Here is a 13,663-nt window from a genome sequence, read left to right on the forward strand (position 1 = left end):
GTGAGGCCACGGGTACTTGACCTAGTGGCTTTCCTGCTTCTCCAAACAAATCACTCAACTGAAAGTGAGAGAAGTCATGAGAACAGCAACCTCACAGGACTGTTCTATGGATCAAATGAAGTAATACATACGAATTGATTCTAACACAACCCAGCATGGCGCAGGTACTCTAAAAATGCTAGCAACTAAAGACCTTATTTGAAACATGGCGCAGAGGCTCAGAAGCCTCTAATTATGCTCCATAACTTTCCATTTTGTTTTGTAAGGCAGGGTCTCATTCTGTGGCTCTGGATGCCCTTGAACTTGTAACCATCTTCTCCTTTATGTCTTCTGAGTGCTGGGAGTACAGCCATGTACCACTACATTAGGCAGCTGCTGCTACATACCTTTTTATGGCACCTATCACTAAGATGTGAAGTTTGACAACGTATACCAGTCCAAGCCTAGATTCCCAGTTTGTAGTCACTCTCAAAAGCTCTGTGCTTTCCAGACACATATAAGGACTGCCCATTCTCACCCCTACATCTCACTACACTTTCAAGGCCAGCCTGGGCTACCTAGTAAAACTCTACCTCAGTAAACAGAAAAGAACAGAATGAACAAAGAATGAAAGAAAAAAGGAAGGAAGGGAGAGAGGGAGGGAGGGAGGGAGGGAGGGAGGAAGGAAGGAAGGAAGGAAGGAAGGAAGGAAGGAAGGGGAGAAGGAGCTAAAAAAAAAAAAAAAAAAAAAAAAAAGGCAGGTAGGTTCTGGCCTGCGAGCACTTCCAGAAGTCCTCTCCTTCCCAGGCCTAAAATACATGCAGCAATCACATGGCCCCTACCTGAGCTTCGGCTCGACTGTGGCATGGACTGAAGGCTGGAGGAGGATCCGAAGTAGGAATGCTGAGCATAACTGGTTGGAGGGGTGTATGTGGAACCAGGCAGAGCGGTCAGACTCTGGCTCTTTGTGACCAGCAGGGGACTCTCCTGCTTTCTGGCAAACTAAAACAAAACAAACAAAACCCATTTCAGAGTGAAGCACACGACCTTGGAGGAGACACACTCATCATTGCAGAGACGCTGATGGATGCCAATCTTTGGCAGTGTACCTAGACTGCAGCTATGTTCTACATAGTATACAACACTGACACTGTGAAGTGCTGCTGTCGCCACAGCTTCTGCACTGGAATCCCAGTGAATTTTCCCCTGTAAGTAGTACAACAATGAACTTAAGCCTGGGAAGGTGGTGCAGGAATATAGGTTACTTGCTCTGTAAGCGTGAGGATGGGAGTTCAGATCCCCAACACCAGTGTAAAATCCAGGTGGGCATGGCAGCCTGCATGGGGAGCAGAGGATCTCAGGAGAAAGCTGGCTACTAGTTATATTATTAACTGTATCAACAAACTCCAGGTTCATCTAGAGACCATGCCTCAATATATAAGACAGAGAGCAATCAAGGAAGACACACCCAACACCAGTCTCTGGTCTCCACATGTAGATACAGACACACAAATGCATGTGCACTTGCATGCACTAGTATACCCACACATCTGGGAACAGGCATACAAACATATATGTACACCACATATAAATACATGCCAAAATTATGCACGTGGAATAGAAAGTCAGATAGACTGGTGGCCTAAGCCGTGTACATCACTTACAAGCATCTGGCCCAGGCTCTGGGTGAGAAGGCAAGTGTGTGCTTCAGGGCCTTTTTTCTTTTTAGACAGGGCATTGCTATGTCACCTTGGCTGACCTGGTACTTATGATGTCGCTCAGACTGTCCTGCCCTCAAGCTTGTGTCAATCCCCGCCTCTTAGCCTGCCAGGAGCTGGGATTACGACAGTGAGTCAGGCCTGGTCCTGGCTCCTAGTGACTCAACTTCTTTTCTTACTTTCTTCTTTTGTGGTAGGTCATACATTCTTATGTACACATGTGTTCACCTGTGCACAAACATGTGGAAGCCAGAGGTCACTACCGCGTGTCCTCCTCTATCATCCACTACCTCCTTTTTGAGACAGGCTCTCTCACTGAACCTAAGGTTTCCAGTTAGGCTAGAGCAGTGGTTCTCAACCTGTGGGCCCTTTGGGGATCAAATGACCCTTCTGTAAAGGTCACCTAAGACCACTGGAAAATGGAGATACTTACATTCTGATTCATAACAGCAGCAAAATCACAGTTATAAAGTAGCAACAAAAATAATTTTATGGTTGGGTTCACCACAATATGAAGCGTATTAAATGGTCTTGGCATGCGGAAGGTTGAGAATCACTGCCTAGACTAACGGGCCGGCAATCCCCACTGCTGCAGTCAGATATGCACATCTCCATGCGTGGCTGTGCATGGCTTCTGCGAATCTGAACTGAGGTCCTCCTGCTTTTGTAACAAGCACTTTACCCACTGAGCCATCTCTTCAACCCTTGAGTGACTTTCTTTATAAAGAGATAATGTCTTCCTCCCAGAGTCATGAGGATTAAGTAAGACAGCGTGTACTGTGAAGTACTGCAGCAGGCCTGGCACAAGGGGAGTGTTCCGTGGATGGTGACCACAGTCAACAGTAAAACAACCAGGAGACAGGAGACCTCCACTCTACAAGGTGTTTGGATTGAAATGTTAACAACGGGGTAGGGAGTTTTGCTTCCTTCCCGTCCCTTCCCTTCTCTTCTAGGCCCCTCACCCTCCCTCTCCCCTCTTTTTATTTTTAAGATCAGCCCTCATAGCTTGGAGCTTATATAGTGCAGGCTGGCCTCCAACGCTGACTCTTCTGCCTCAACCTCCCCAGTGCTGGGGATTACGGTGTCGGCCAATTTGACACAGCTAGTTAATCAGGAGGAGGGAACCTCGGTGAGAAAACCGCCTCCATAAGGTTGGCCAGCAGGCAAGTCTATATGTTATGGTTGTGTAGCTTAGTGTTCTAGGATTCCTTCAGTGGGAGAGGGGGCTGTCTCTGACTCTCTGTCCACTTTCGTAGCTTGTTACGCTCGGTTTGACTGATGTCCCTGGGAGGCCTGCTCCTTCTAAGGTGAGGTGGATCTGGGGGAGAGGGAAGGTGCAGGGGAAACTGCAGTTGGAAAGAAGAAAAAACAAAAACAAATAATAATAATAAAAAAAAAAACAGGCAGAGCGAGCCATGAGGAGGGAGCAAGCAGCATCCTTCATGGCCTCAGCATCAGCTCTTGCCTTGAGCGCCTGTCTCAGGGGACTGTCACTCAAGGTGTCCACCCCAAATAAGCGCTTTCCTCCCCCAAGTCACTCTAGGTCTAGATGATTTGTTATAGCGGTGGGGAGCAGACTGAGGCAACAGTCACACCCACCACACCCAGCCAGCTCTTTACAAGCATTTTAAAACTAAGTCTGTCAGCTCACAGTCGCCTCAGTGAGGCAGTCATGAGTGACTGTGGAGTGTACATCGTGGTGAAATGGAGAGGCCTGGGACAGACATGGGCGATTCTTTGCCCGTTACCATGGACGCGTCGATCTGAGCCAGCAGACGGGGGTTGTTCTGTTCCACAGCTTCGAGGCACTGGAACATGGCCGTGACGTGGGCGTCACTCAGCAGGAAGGCAGTTTCTAGGAAGAAAAGAGGTACCATAGTGCTGAAGAGAAGCTTAGAGAAGGACACAGAATACAGACAAGTACAGTACAGGAAAAGCTGTGTGCAGTCTAACATAAGAAGTCTCAAAATCAGAAAGGCCCAGAATTGGACCCTGGCCCTGAGTGCCTCTGGCCATCGGCGAGACTCTCTGCTTAGAAGATATCAGTCCTACTGCCCATCTCTTCTAACAGTGAGCAGCACATAAAACACCCAGCTCATGGCCTTTCTTCTTACAGTCTGCATGGAGGAGCACAGGACGCCTCAGCATTGGTGTGCTTTGTGGGAGGTGAGAGCAAGATCGGCTTGTGTGTTTCTCAGTAGAGTCTATGGCATCAAGTGAAAATTATGAGACACTGGCTTCAGAAGTACTCTACAGAGGCCGAGAGACATGGAAGATAACACAGAAGTACACGCAAAGCCCCTTGTGGCCTCTACTTACCTGTGTAGAACTTTCTGATGTACTGTCTGTCCCCGAGCAAAGGCCGGAGCTGGGCTGAGAGACAATGGCACTGCAGGCTGTGCTGCAGCCACAGCTCCGCGACAGTGTGCTCACTCACGCTCTCTGTGTCGCTCTGGCTGCTCTCATGCAAACTGATGAACTGGGGAGGCAAAGAGGCCTGAGTCAAACACAGATCCTGGCAGACACAGGTAAGGGCAGGCTATCAAGAGGTATCTTCTCCAGCTAGCTTCCAGAAGGTACAGGAGAAGGAGACTAAAGGGATGGATAGATTTTCTACTCTACCAGGCCCCAGGTGAGTCCCAGGAGAAGCAAGGCTGCTACATGTGGCTCTTTGAGTCCTATCTCCAGAGAGGTACCTACTCTAGGATAGGCACAGGAAAAACTCCAAGGGCTGAGACCTCTTGACCTCTCTGACTTCTCTATTTCAGAAGCCTTCAGAGAGGAATGTGGTATGTGTATATGTAGATGGGTGGGTCTAGAAGAAAAAAAAACACTACCCAAGATTTACTTAAAAGCAATTTTGTCCAGTTTTTGCTTCTTTGATGTGTATGAGTGTTTTTCCTGGATATATGTTTGTGTGTCACGTGGATGTGATGTCTGTAGAGTTCAGAAGAAGGCATTATACTCCTGGAGACTAGAGTTACAGTTGGCAGTGAACCCAGGTCCTCTGGAATAAAAGCCAGTGTTGGGAGCAACCCTGCTTAAATTAATGGCCTAAGTCAGCCATACGTGCCTACTGACACAAAGTCTTGGTCTCTGTGGGAAAGCACTAACCCTAGAACAGATAGCTATAGATCTTGTAGACAGGTAGCCCTGGTGGGAAAGTACTAGCCTAAATCAGAACAAATGAACAATAGATATTATGAACAGTGACCTGTTCTGCCCTGCTTCTTCTGTGAACTCTTCACCCAATATCCTGTTCCTGACAACACCTGCATTCTCTCTCCAGAAACAAAGAAGACCCTACGTCATCCCCCTCCCCACATCCCGCTTCTATGCGTATATAACCCTGAGTGAAAAAAAATTAAAATTTGACAGCTTGATCAGACTTCAAGACTTGCTGTCCATTTCTTGCGTGTCCTTGTCCTCCAGTCCACCACCCTGCAGACCAGGGCAAGCCAGTGCTCTTAACCACTGAGCCACCCAGCCTCAAGGTTCTCTTAAGAGTTCTAGTTGTGGCCGAGCAGTGGTGGCACACACCTTTAATCCCAGCACTTGGGAGGCAGAGGCAGGCAGATTTCTAAGTTCGAGGCCAGCCTGGTCTACAGAGTGAGTTCCAGGACAGCCAGGGCTATACAGAGAAACCCTGTCTTGAAAAAACAAAAAACAAAAAAACAAAAACCAGAAACAAACAAACAAACCCAACAACAAAAAAAGAGTTCTAGTTGTAACAACCTCTGTCTGGAACCTTCTCCTCCTTCAGTGTTTCTAAGAACAAGGTCTCATAGCCAGGATGGGCACCACAGAGTGCATCAGTAGCAATGTCTACAGCACCACATCTTAGGTGCGGCAGCATATGCCTGTTAAGTCAAGGGCAGCCTGGGCTACCTAGTGAAACTCTACCTCAGCAGATAGAACACAATGAACAAATGAATGAAAAGAAAGAAGGGAGGAGGAAGGAAGGGAGAGAGAGAGGGAGTGAGGAAGAAAAGAATGAGAGAAGGAAGGAAGGAAAGATGAGGAGGTAAAAGAAAATAGCAGGTCCTGGTCTTGTCACATACACAGAAGACTAGTATGAAATCCTGTGGCTTTGTTCTCTGAATATTTAGAAAAAAGTATACTTCCTGACTTCATTTTAGCAATAACTCCAACAGCTGGGTGCACATGAAACAAAACAGGCCATACAAAGAGAAATAAAGAGGGACGATGGACAGATGTTTCGGAGTCAAAAAGTTAAGTGCATACATAAAATGGTCAGTGATTATTCTAGAACCAGCTGTGCAATTTTGTTGGACTATTTCCCCGGCTGCAAACATGGAGCACTACGTGGAGCTGGAGACTGGAGAATCCAGAGCAAGCCGAAGCTCATAAGGCGGCATTCAGAGCACTGGACTCTGGACTCCAGAAACTGCTCTCCTTTCTGCCTGATGCACCTTTCTGCACTCAAATTCTTGCCATTGGTCCTAGATTTTTTTGTTTGTATGACTGTTGTTGAGATAGGATCTCTCTGTGTAGGCTTGACTGTCTTAACTTGCTCTGTAGATCAGGCTGTCCTTCAACTCACAGAGATCCACCTGCCTCTGCCTATCAAGCTCTGGGATTAAAAATGTGATTTTTAAGAATTTCATTACACTCCCCCATTCCCAGGAGATGAGAAAGCACCCTGGAGTGATGAACTTATAAGGCTGCTTAGTTGGTTAAGCCTTCCCTCTCAGTCAGTGACATCTACCTCAGGGAGAAAAGACCCTTCCAACAGAATACCCATAAAGACTTGCGTCCACCCCAGTGAGCCAGCTTCCCTTTTACTCTTACCTTCTCAACATGAAGGGCTGAGTGTGGGCTGAGCCATCGAATGTCTTTCACAAACTGCCAGTAATCAGCCTGGCGGCAACATACCTGCCAAAACAGACAGCAGTGTGAATAGATCACCCACCCAGACAAAGCCCCACTTGGCTGTTGAGAGAGACGGTTGGGGGAGACAAAAGCTGGACCCAGCAGCCCAGCTCTGTAATATCAACTCTTGAGAGGTGGAGGCAGAAGATTTTGAGTGCAAGGCCAGCCTGAGCTATACAGTGAGACCTTATTTCTAAAACAAAAAAACAGAACAGAAGGTGGGGAAGGGAGAGGGGAGAGGATGAGAATAGCCTGCTTCCACAAAGGCTGCCAACAGCAATCAAAGGGATGTACACATTTATTCTTTAAAAATTATTTAAATTGTGTTTGTGTGTATGGGTGCGTGTTCACACGTTCACAGAAGCCAGAGACCAAGCTTGGCTGAGGCTCCGCAGGAGCACCTTGCCCCTTATTTTTGAGACAGTCACTCAGTCAAACTCTTTGGTGGGCTGGCCTGACTGGTTGGCCCGCCTCTCTGCCTCACCAGCACTGGATTACAGTGAGTACCACCTCACCTGGGTTCCCGAGATTGAACCCAGGTCTTGTGAGGGAGCACTCCACTGGCTGAGCCCTAAACTGTTCTCCTGAATGGGTACTGAGTGCATACGGTCTGAGGGTTACCTGCCTTCTGCTCCTTTCCTCTGCACTGTTCAGTTTCCTACAAGGTAATTCTTAAAACTAATCCAGCTAATTGTTAAAAAACCAAAGCTCTGGGTTCTATTCCCAAGGTTGGGGAGGGGGGTCAGATCAGGTCAATGGTAGGGGCCACTATAAAGAATTATATGCCAATTCACTGGAAAACATATAACAATAGATTTCAGCCAGTGAAGTGCTCCCTCACAAGGACCTGGGTTCAATCTCTGGAACCCAGGAGAGGTGGCGCTCACTGTAATCCAGTGCTGGTGAGGCAGAGAGACAGGCGGCTCCATGGAATTCGTTTAATCTACCAAAACTGAACTGAGAAGACACAGAAAACTTGAATAGAGCAATGAATGATAGGTTTTAAATCACTGGCAAAACATGTCCCAATACAACAGAGCTCAGAACCAGATGGCTCCAAAACAAATTACCAAGCCTCTAAAAAGCTGTGATATAAAGCCAGACAAAGACAGAACAAAAACAAACAAACAAACAAACAAACAAACAAACACTGTTGCCAAAATCAATAAATAAATACAAGGCTTGTCAACACAGCACTAACAACCTGAATCTACAAGCACATTAAAGAGATTGTACGCCAGCCAACAAGATGGCTCAGTGGGTAAACACACCTGCTGCCAAGCCTGCCAACCTGAGTTTGATTCCCAGAACCAATATTGAGAGAGAAAACCAACTCTGAGTGCATGCCACTCACAATAAATAAGTAAATGTAAAAATCTTTTTAAAAAGATTTTATGATCTACAATGCAATCCTTACATCTAAGGCTCAGGGACACAACTGTAAGAAGAGCCATAAGACTAAGATGCCTGCTGGGGCACAGTGACTTCCATATGTGACAGGGAAGCTGCACCAGGAAATCTTAACAATAGGATTGCCTAAATAAGACCTGCACAGTGACAGCATCAGTTGAAATGTCAAAGTGGAGGGGAAATTTCACAGAGCCTCACCCCTAGATGAAGAGCTACAGACAATCAATAGCTGCTTACAGTCTTCTCTGGAGATTTCTGTGTTATTAGCATATTATAATCACTATTTTACACTTTGCCCTTTTCACTTAACACACCTTGTAGCTGACCCCAAATCACAACTTTAATATAGGTGTGTGTGTGTGTGTGTGTGTGTGTGTGTGTGTGTGCCTGCGCACATGCAGAGGACCCAAGGGTAACTGGTGGCAGTCGGCTCCCTGCTTCTACCTCGCTGGTCCCTCAAGTGGTCAGACTTGGCAGCGAGCACTTACTGAGACATCATGTTGGCCCATTAGTTGTTCTTATAATTCATATATGTATATATATTTAAAAATATATGTGTATACATATTTAACATAAAAACCAGGAGCTGAGCATGGTGCCCCACGCCTATAAATGTATACAGGAGAGAACAGGACGATCTCAAATTGAAGGTTAGCCTGGGCTACATAGCAAGACCCCCATCTCAAAACTACAAAACAAAAGCAAACAATGAGGACAAATAAAAAGAAGTTATTAATATTACTTTCATAAGTACACACTCTCTGGATGGAAGCTAGTAAAAAGTAGTAACTTACAGGATCAGAAGATAACAAGAGACTTTTCACTATATATTTTTTTATACTCTTAAATTCTTAAAAATTAAATAAATAAATAAAAATTCTTTAGCCATGTAACCATGTAAAGTGTATTATAGAGTCAAAAATCAAGTGACACATATGGTATAATCTTAACTTTTAAAAGGCATAAAATTACCTTTCAAATATAAGAATTTAAATATACAGAAAATAAAGAACATCCAAAAGAATGCTCAATAGTGATATTATTACTTGGTATTAAGTTTATGGGTGATATTTATTTTTTTCTGAGTCTTTATGGCATATGTTAAAGTTTGAACAGATAAGGAATACATTATGAGTTGGGCACGGTGGCATACAACTTTAATCCTAGTACTTGGAAGCAGAGGCCAGCCTAGTCTACAGACTGAGATCCAGGATAACCAGGGCTACATACAGAGAAACCCTGTCTGGGGCAGGGGCCTGGAGAAGATGACAAAATCAGCTACCTTAGGCTGGAGAGATAAGGCTCTGAGGTTAAGAGTGGAGGCTGCTGTCGCAGAGGACAGTCCTCAACACTCACCTGTGGCCCACAGCTGCCTGTAACTGCAGTTCCAGGGCATCCAATGCTCTCTTCTGGCTTCCATGGGCACTAGGTACACACATGGTGCACATACATACATACATACATACATACATACATACAATAGATACACAGCAATAAATCATTTTAATTGGGCCATCTACACTGCTAAGCAGTTTCTTGTGCTAGGGGAGGGGCCCTTTCACTTCTCCTCAGCTGAGCCATCTCAGGAACTGTCCCCACATTCCTGAGCAGCAGAACAGAGTTACCCACACACCTGGCCTTACAGGTATAGTAAAAGGTGTCCCTGATGTGCTGACGACAATGAGATTCCGCTAAGATGCCATTACAGCTTCCCAGGGGCCCTGAGTGGTTAAAACAAAACACAGCTCTCATCCATAGCACATCCTTTTGAAAACAAAGAGGAGAAATGACCAACAGGAATCATTGTGTCCCTTCCTCTTTCCAAGGGCACAGCACCCAGAATAGCTTCCTGATGACACAGCAGCCTGAAACCTTTGAAAGTACTAAACTTTCTAGAAGGAAAGACAGGAACAAAACAAGTCTGACACCAGAATTTAACTCTTAGACCTTAACAAGGCACAGGGCCACAATAAAACTGACATGGAGCGTCTGTGTCAGGTTCTTTCCTTCTGGCGCCTCTGTGTACTGTGCCCTTGTACATGCGGCATGTGTGTCTGCACGTCAGGCGGTTTTCTCTGCTCACAATTACTGAGGCTAGTGTTGTAAGCACTCAAACACATTCTTTAACATGCTTCATTCTGAAGGACGGGTGCTTTTATAGGATAGATTTCATGCTGTGGTTTTTAAGAATTCTAACAAGATATGCTAACGCCATTCTGCATCTGCAAGCTTGTTTTGACAGTCTCATCAACATTTCTCCCTTTGCAGTACAGATGGTGAGACTATCATGTAATTGGTTACGTTACTATGTGACAATGTAAAATTAGTAACAGGGCCAAGAAAAGAACTTTTGTTATCAAGGCACAAGCACTTTAACCACTGAATGACACAGCACACTAATCTGGTAGCTATTTTGGTCACCAGCCTGGGAAATTTGCACTGTTTTTAACAAAACATTCTGGCAGGAATCCCAACCTTGTGAATGGAACACTGGGTAGTTCAATGCTACAAATTAGCATAAAGAACACTAGGATGGAATGCAGTCTCCAGAGAGAGACTACCCTTAGCCACACCCTGCTTGTTGGGTAGAACAGACAGCCACATGGTAGTATGAGGGAGACAGTGGGTTCAGATCTGGTGCTCAGCACTGAGGTCTGAACTGAGTGTCACAGGCACATGAGTGACAGGAGACTGCTTCAAGGAAACAGAGGGGGGACACAAGAGTACACATAATGACTCCATCTTTAGAACCCTGTAATGGGCAAGGGAAATGGCTCAGCAGGTGAGGGTACTGGCCACGTCTAATGCTCTGAGTTCCATCCCTAGGACTCACATGGCAGAAGGACAGATCTGAGTTCTGCAAGTTGCCCTCTGATCTTCACATACATGTACATAAATAAATAAATAAATAAACAAATGCCATTTTTTTAAAAAGAAAAATGTTTAATCTAAAAAGAAATTCAGAAACAGAAACTGAAGAATGGTCACAGACTCAGGACAATGCATCTTGTGGCATCAGAAGATAATACCATACAAATCAAGAAATGATGGTGGTCAACAATATTATTTATTAATATTATTTAATATTATTTAATAATATTATTGATAATATTATTAATCAAGGGAGAAATGGTCCTTGAATTAGATAACATGGATGCCATTTTCTTCTTTGTTTTTTTTGAGGTAAGCCCTCTCTGTGTAGCTCTGGCTGTCCCGGAACTCACTCTGTAAACCAGGCTAGCCAAGAACTCACAGAGATCACACTGCCCCTGCCTCCTGAGTGCTGAGATTAAAGGGATGGCATTTTCTTAAACAGCACTGCAAGATCACCAGTGGTAAGAAAGATATTAAGATTTCACTGAATTAAGCTGTTTTCAAATTTTCAATGTTCTTAATTATATATACCACAGGACAACATGCAATAGGAAAACAATTAATTATTTCAAGGTTTTTTTGTTTTGTTTTGTTTTGTTTTTCCAGACAGGGTTTCTCTGTGTAGCCCTGGCTGTACCTGGAACTCACTCTGTAGACCAGGCTAGCCTTGAACTCAGAAATCCGCCTGCCTCTGCCTCCCAAGTGCTGGGATTAAAGGCGTGCACGACCACTGCCCGGCTTACTTCAAGTTTTTATTAATTAATTTTGTATGTTTATGCACACATACATGGTGTGGTGTCTATGTAAAGGTCAGAGACAACTGCCAGTTAGTTCTCTTCTGTCAAGGGTGTCCCAGAAATTAGACTCGGGTTGTTAGGTGTGGTGACACATGCCTTTACCTGCTGAGCATCTCACTGGTTATATGTCATAAGCTATGCAAGACAAAATTATGCTACCTTATTTATTGTTCTATAGACTTTCTTTATAACATAAATACTATCACCATTATTTATACAGATGAGACTATGACTATGGCTGATAAAAATGGTTTCTAGGGGCTGGAGAGATGGCTCAGTTGTTAAGAGTACTTACTGGCTCTCTTCCTGAGGACATGAATTTAATTCTAGCACCCAGTTACAAGCATCTGTTAACTCTAGTCCCAGGGGATCTGATGCTCTCTTCTGGTCTCTGAGGCACCAGGCAGCATACAGATAAACATTCAGGCAAATTACCATAAATATAAATAAATAAAAAAATTTAAAATAGTTATTCTAACTAAAAAAAAAAAAAAAAAAAAAAAAAAAAAAAAAAAAAAAAAAAGGCCAGGCACTGTGACACACACCTTAATCCCAGCACTTGGGGGAGGTGGGGGAGAGGCAGGCAGATCTCTGTGAGTTCCAGGGCTGCCAGGGGTACACAATGAGATTCTGTCTCAAAAAGAACAACAGAACAAACAAACAAACAAAAACAAAGCCTTCTAAGATGCCATGTTCTAGGCCCTAGAATCAAGGGGATGACTCATGATTGTTGCTTTTTAATGGAAGAAAGGACTTTTCAGATGGGCCTGACTTAGTACTCTAGAGAAGGACCATCACGGTAGGATCAATTTTACTATAAGGGCCCTTAAGAAAGAGCTCACAAAAAGGAAAGGTGATATAGAAGCAGAAATAAATTTCAAGACATTATGCTACTGGGTTTTGAAAAGTGGGGTCCAACAGCCTAAGAATACAAGGGACATAGCTTGGAAGCTGAAAAGACAAGAAAGAAGAAATTTTTAGTCTGGTGATGATGGCCCAGGCCTTTAATCCTAGCACTCGGGAGGCAGTGGCACGAAGATCTCTGCAGTTCAAGGTCAGCCTGGTCTACAGAGCAAGTTCCAGGACAGCCAGGGTTATGTAGACAAACCCAGTCTTGAAACAAACAAAGAAATAAACAAAACATCAGAAGAAGAGGAGGAGGAGGATGAAGAGGAAGAGGAGAAGGAAGAAGAGGAAGAAGAAGAGGAGAAGGAGGAGAAATTAAGAAAGAACTGTTTAGAATTTCCTAGAGAAGTACAGCACAGCAGACACCATGGTTTGAGCCTAACGAAACTTGAGAACTCTGACCTCAAGAGCTGAAAGATAATAAATCTATAACTATCCAATAGTTTTGTCTTTGTTTTAGAATCAACAGGAAACAAACTGATCTAACCTCTTGCTGATGAGCCGCCTGACCCCAGCAGTTTACTCATTACTCTGACATCTATGGCACATCAGGCACTAAGTGAAATGTTATGGATACAGAGAGAGGGGGAGAGGGGGAGTTCTACATACCTGGTCATGGATGAGCCCATGATACAGGATGTTCTGCATGTCCCTGCAAAGCCGCTCCAGGCCACCATACTTGGACCAGACATTGGGGCAGTTGGCTGACACCAAACCCTCCACAGTCGTCTTCAAATTACCCAGCAACTGCCAGTGCTCTCTCCTGAAATCACACCAAATGGTTACTTAAGTTTGTTATGCCTGATCATACAGATCAAAAAATAAATAAAACAAGAGTAAAAGAAAAAGGGATCTCCTGCCCTACATCCTAACCTTCTCTCCCCTATTAATTTTTCACTTCAACGTTTAGTCCCACCCTGAGAGTATTACCGTTATAAAAACTCAAACCCTCACACTTACATGGTATATTATGAATATCTGTCGTTTTAGGAGAGCATCCCATTAAGAGTCATTTCTGAGCCAGGCAGTGGCTAAGGCAGGTGGATCTCTGAGTTTGAGGCCAACCTGGTCTACAAAGTGAGTGAC

The 13,663-nt window shown here is 44.5% G+C and overlaps 1 protein-coding gene across 8 annotated transcripts in view; it reads right to left on the bottom strand.

Moving 5' to 3' along the window:
• The window catches only part of Rubcn (rubicon autophagy regulator), a 56,965-nt gene that overhangs the window by 23,249 nt on the left and 20,053 nt on the right, over positions 1 to 13,663 (bottom strand). For 7 of the 8 annotated variants that reach the window (XM_034515614.2, XM_076942824.1, XM_034515613.2 and 4 more), the window contains exons 2-6: positions 13,187 to 13,340; positions 6,510 to 6,593; positions 4,017 to 4,176; positions 3,446 to 3,552; positions 822 to 981 (exon numbers count right to left, since the gene is read on the bottom strand). In XM_034515614.2, the coding sequence (XP_034371505.1) occupies positions 822 to 981; positions 3,446 to 3,552; positions 4,017 to 4,176; positions 6,510 to 6,593; positions 13,187 to 13,225 (550 nt within the window). In that variant the 5' untranslated portion in view covers positions 13,226 to 13,340. Of the gene's footprint in view, positions 1 to 821; positions 982 to 3,445; positions 3,553 to 4,016; positions 4,177 to 6,509; positions 6,594 to 13,186; positions 13,341 to 13,537; positions 13,655 to 13,663 lie in introns of those variants that run through there. The other variant, XM_076942823.1, reaches the window with a different exon arrangement.

This window comes from Arvicanthis niloticus, chromosome 12 (assembly GCF_011762505.2).
Source record: "Arvicanthis niloticus isolate mArvNil1 chromosome 12, mArvNil1.pat.X, whole genome shotgun sequence".
In the NCBI taxonomy this organism is placed as follows: Eukaryota; Metazoa; Chordata; class Mammalia; order Rodentia; family Muridae; genus Arvicanthis; species Arvicanthis niloticus.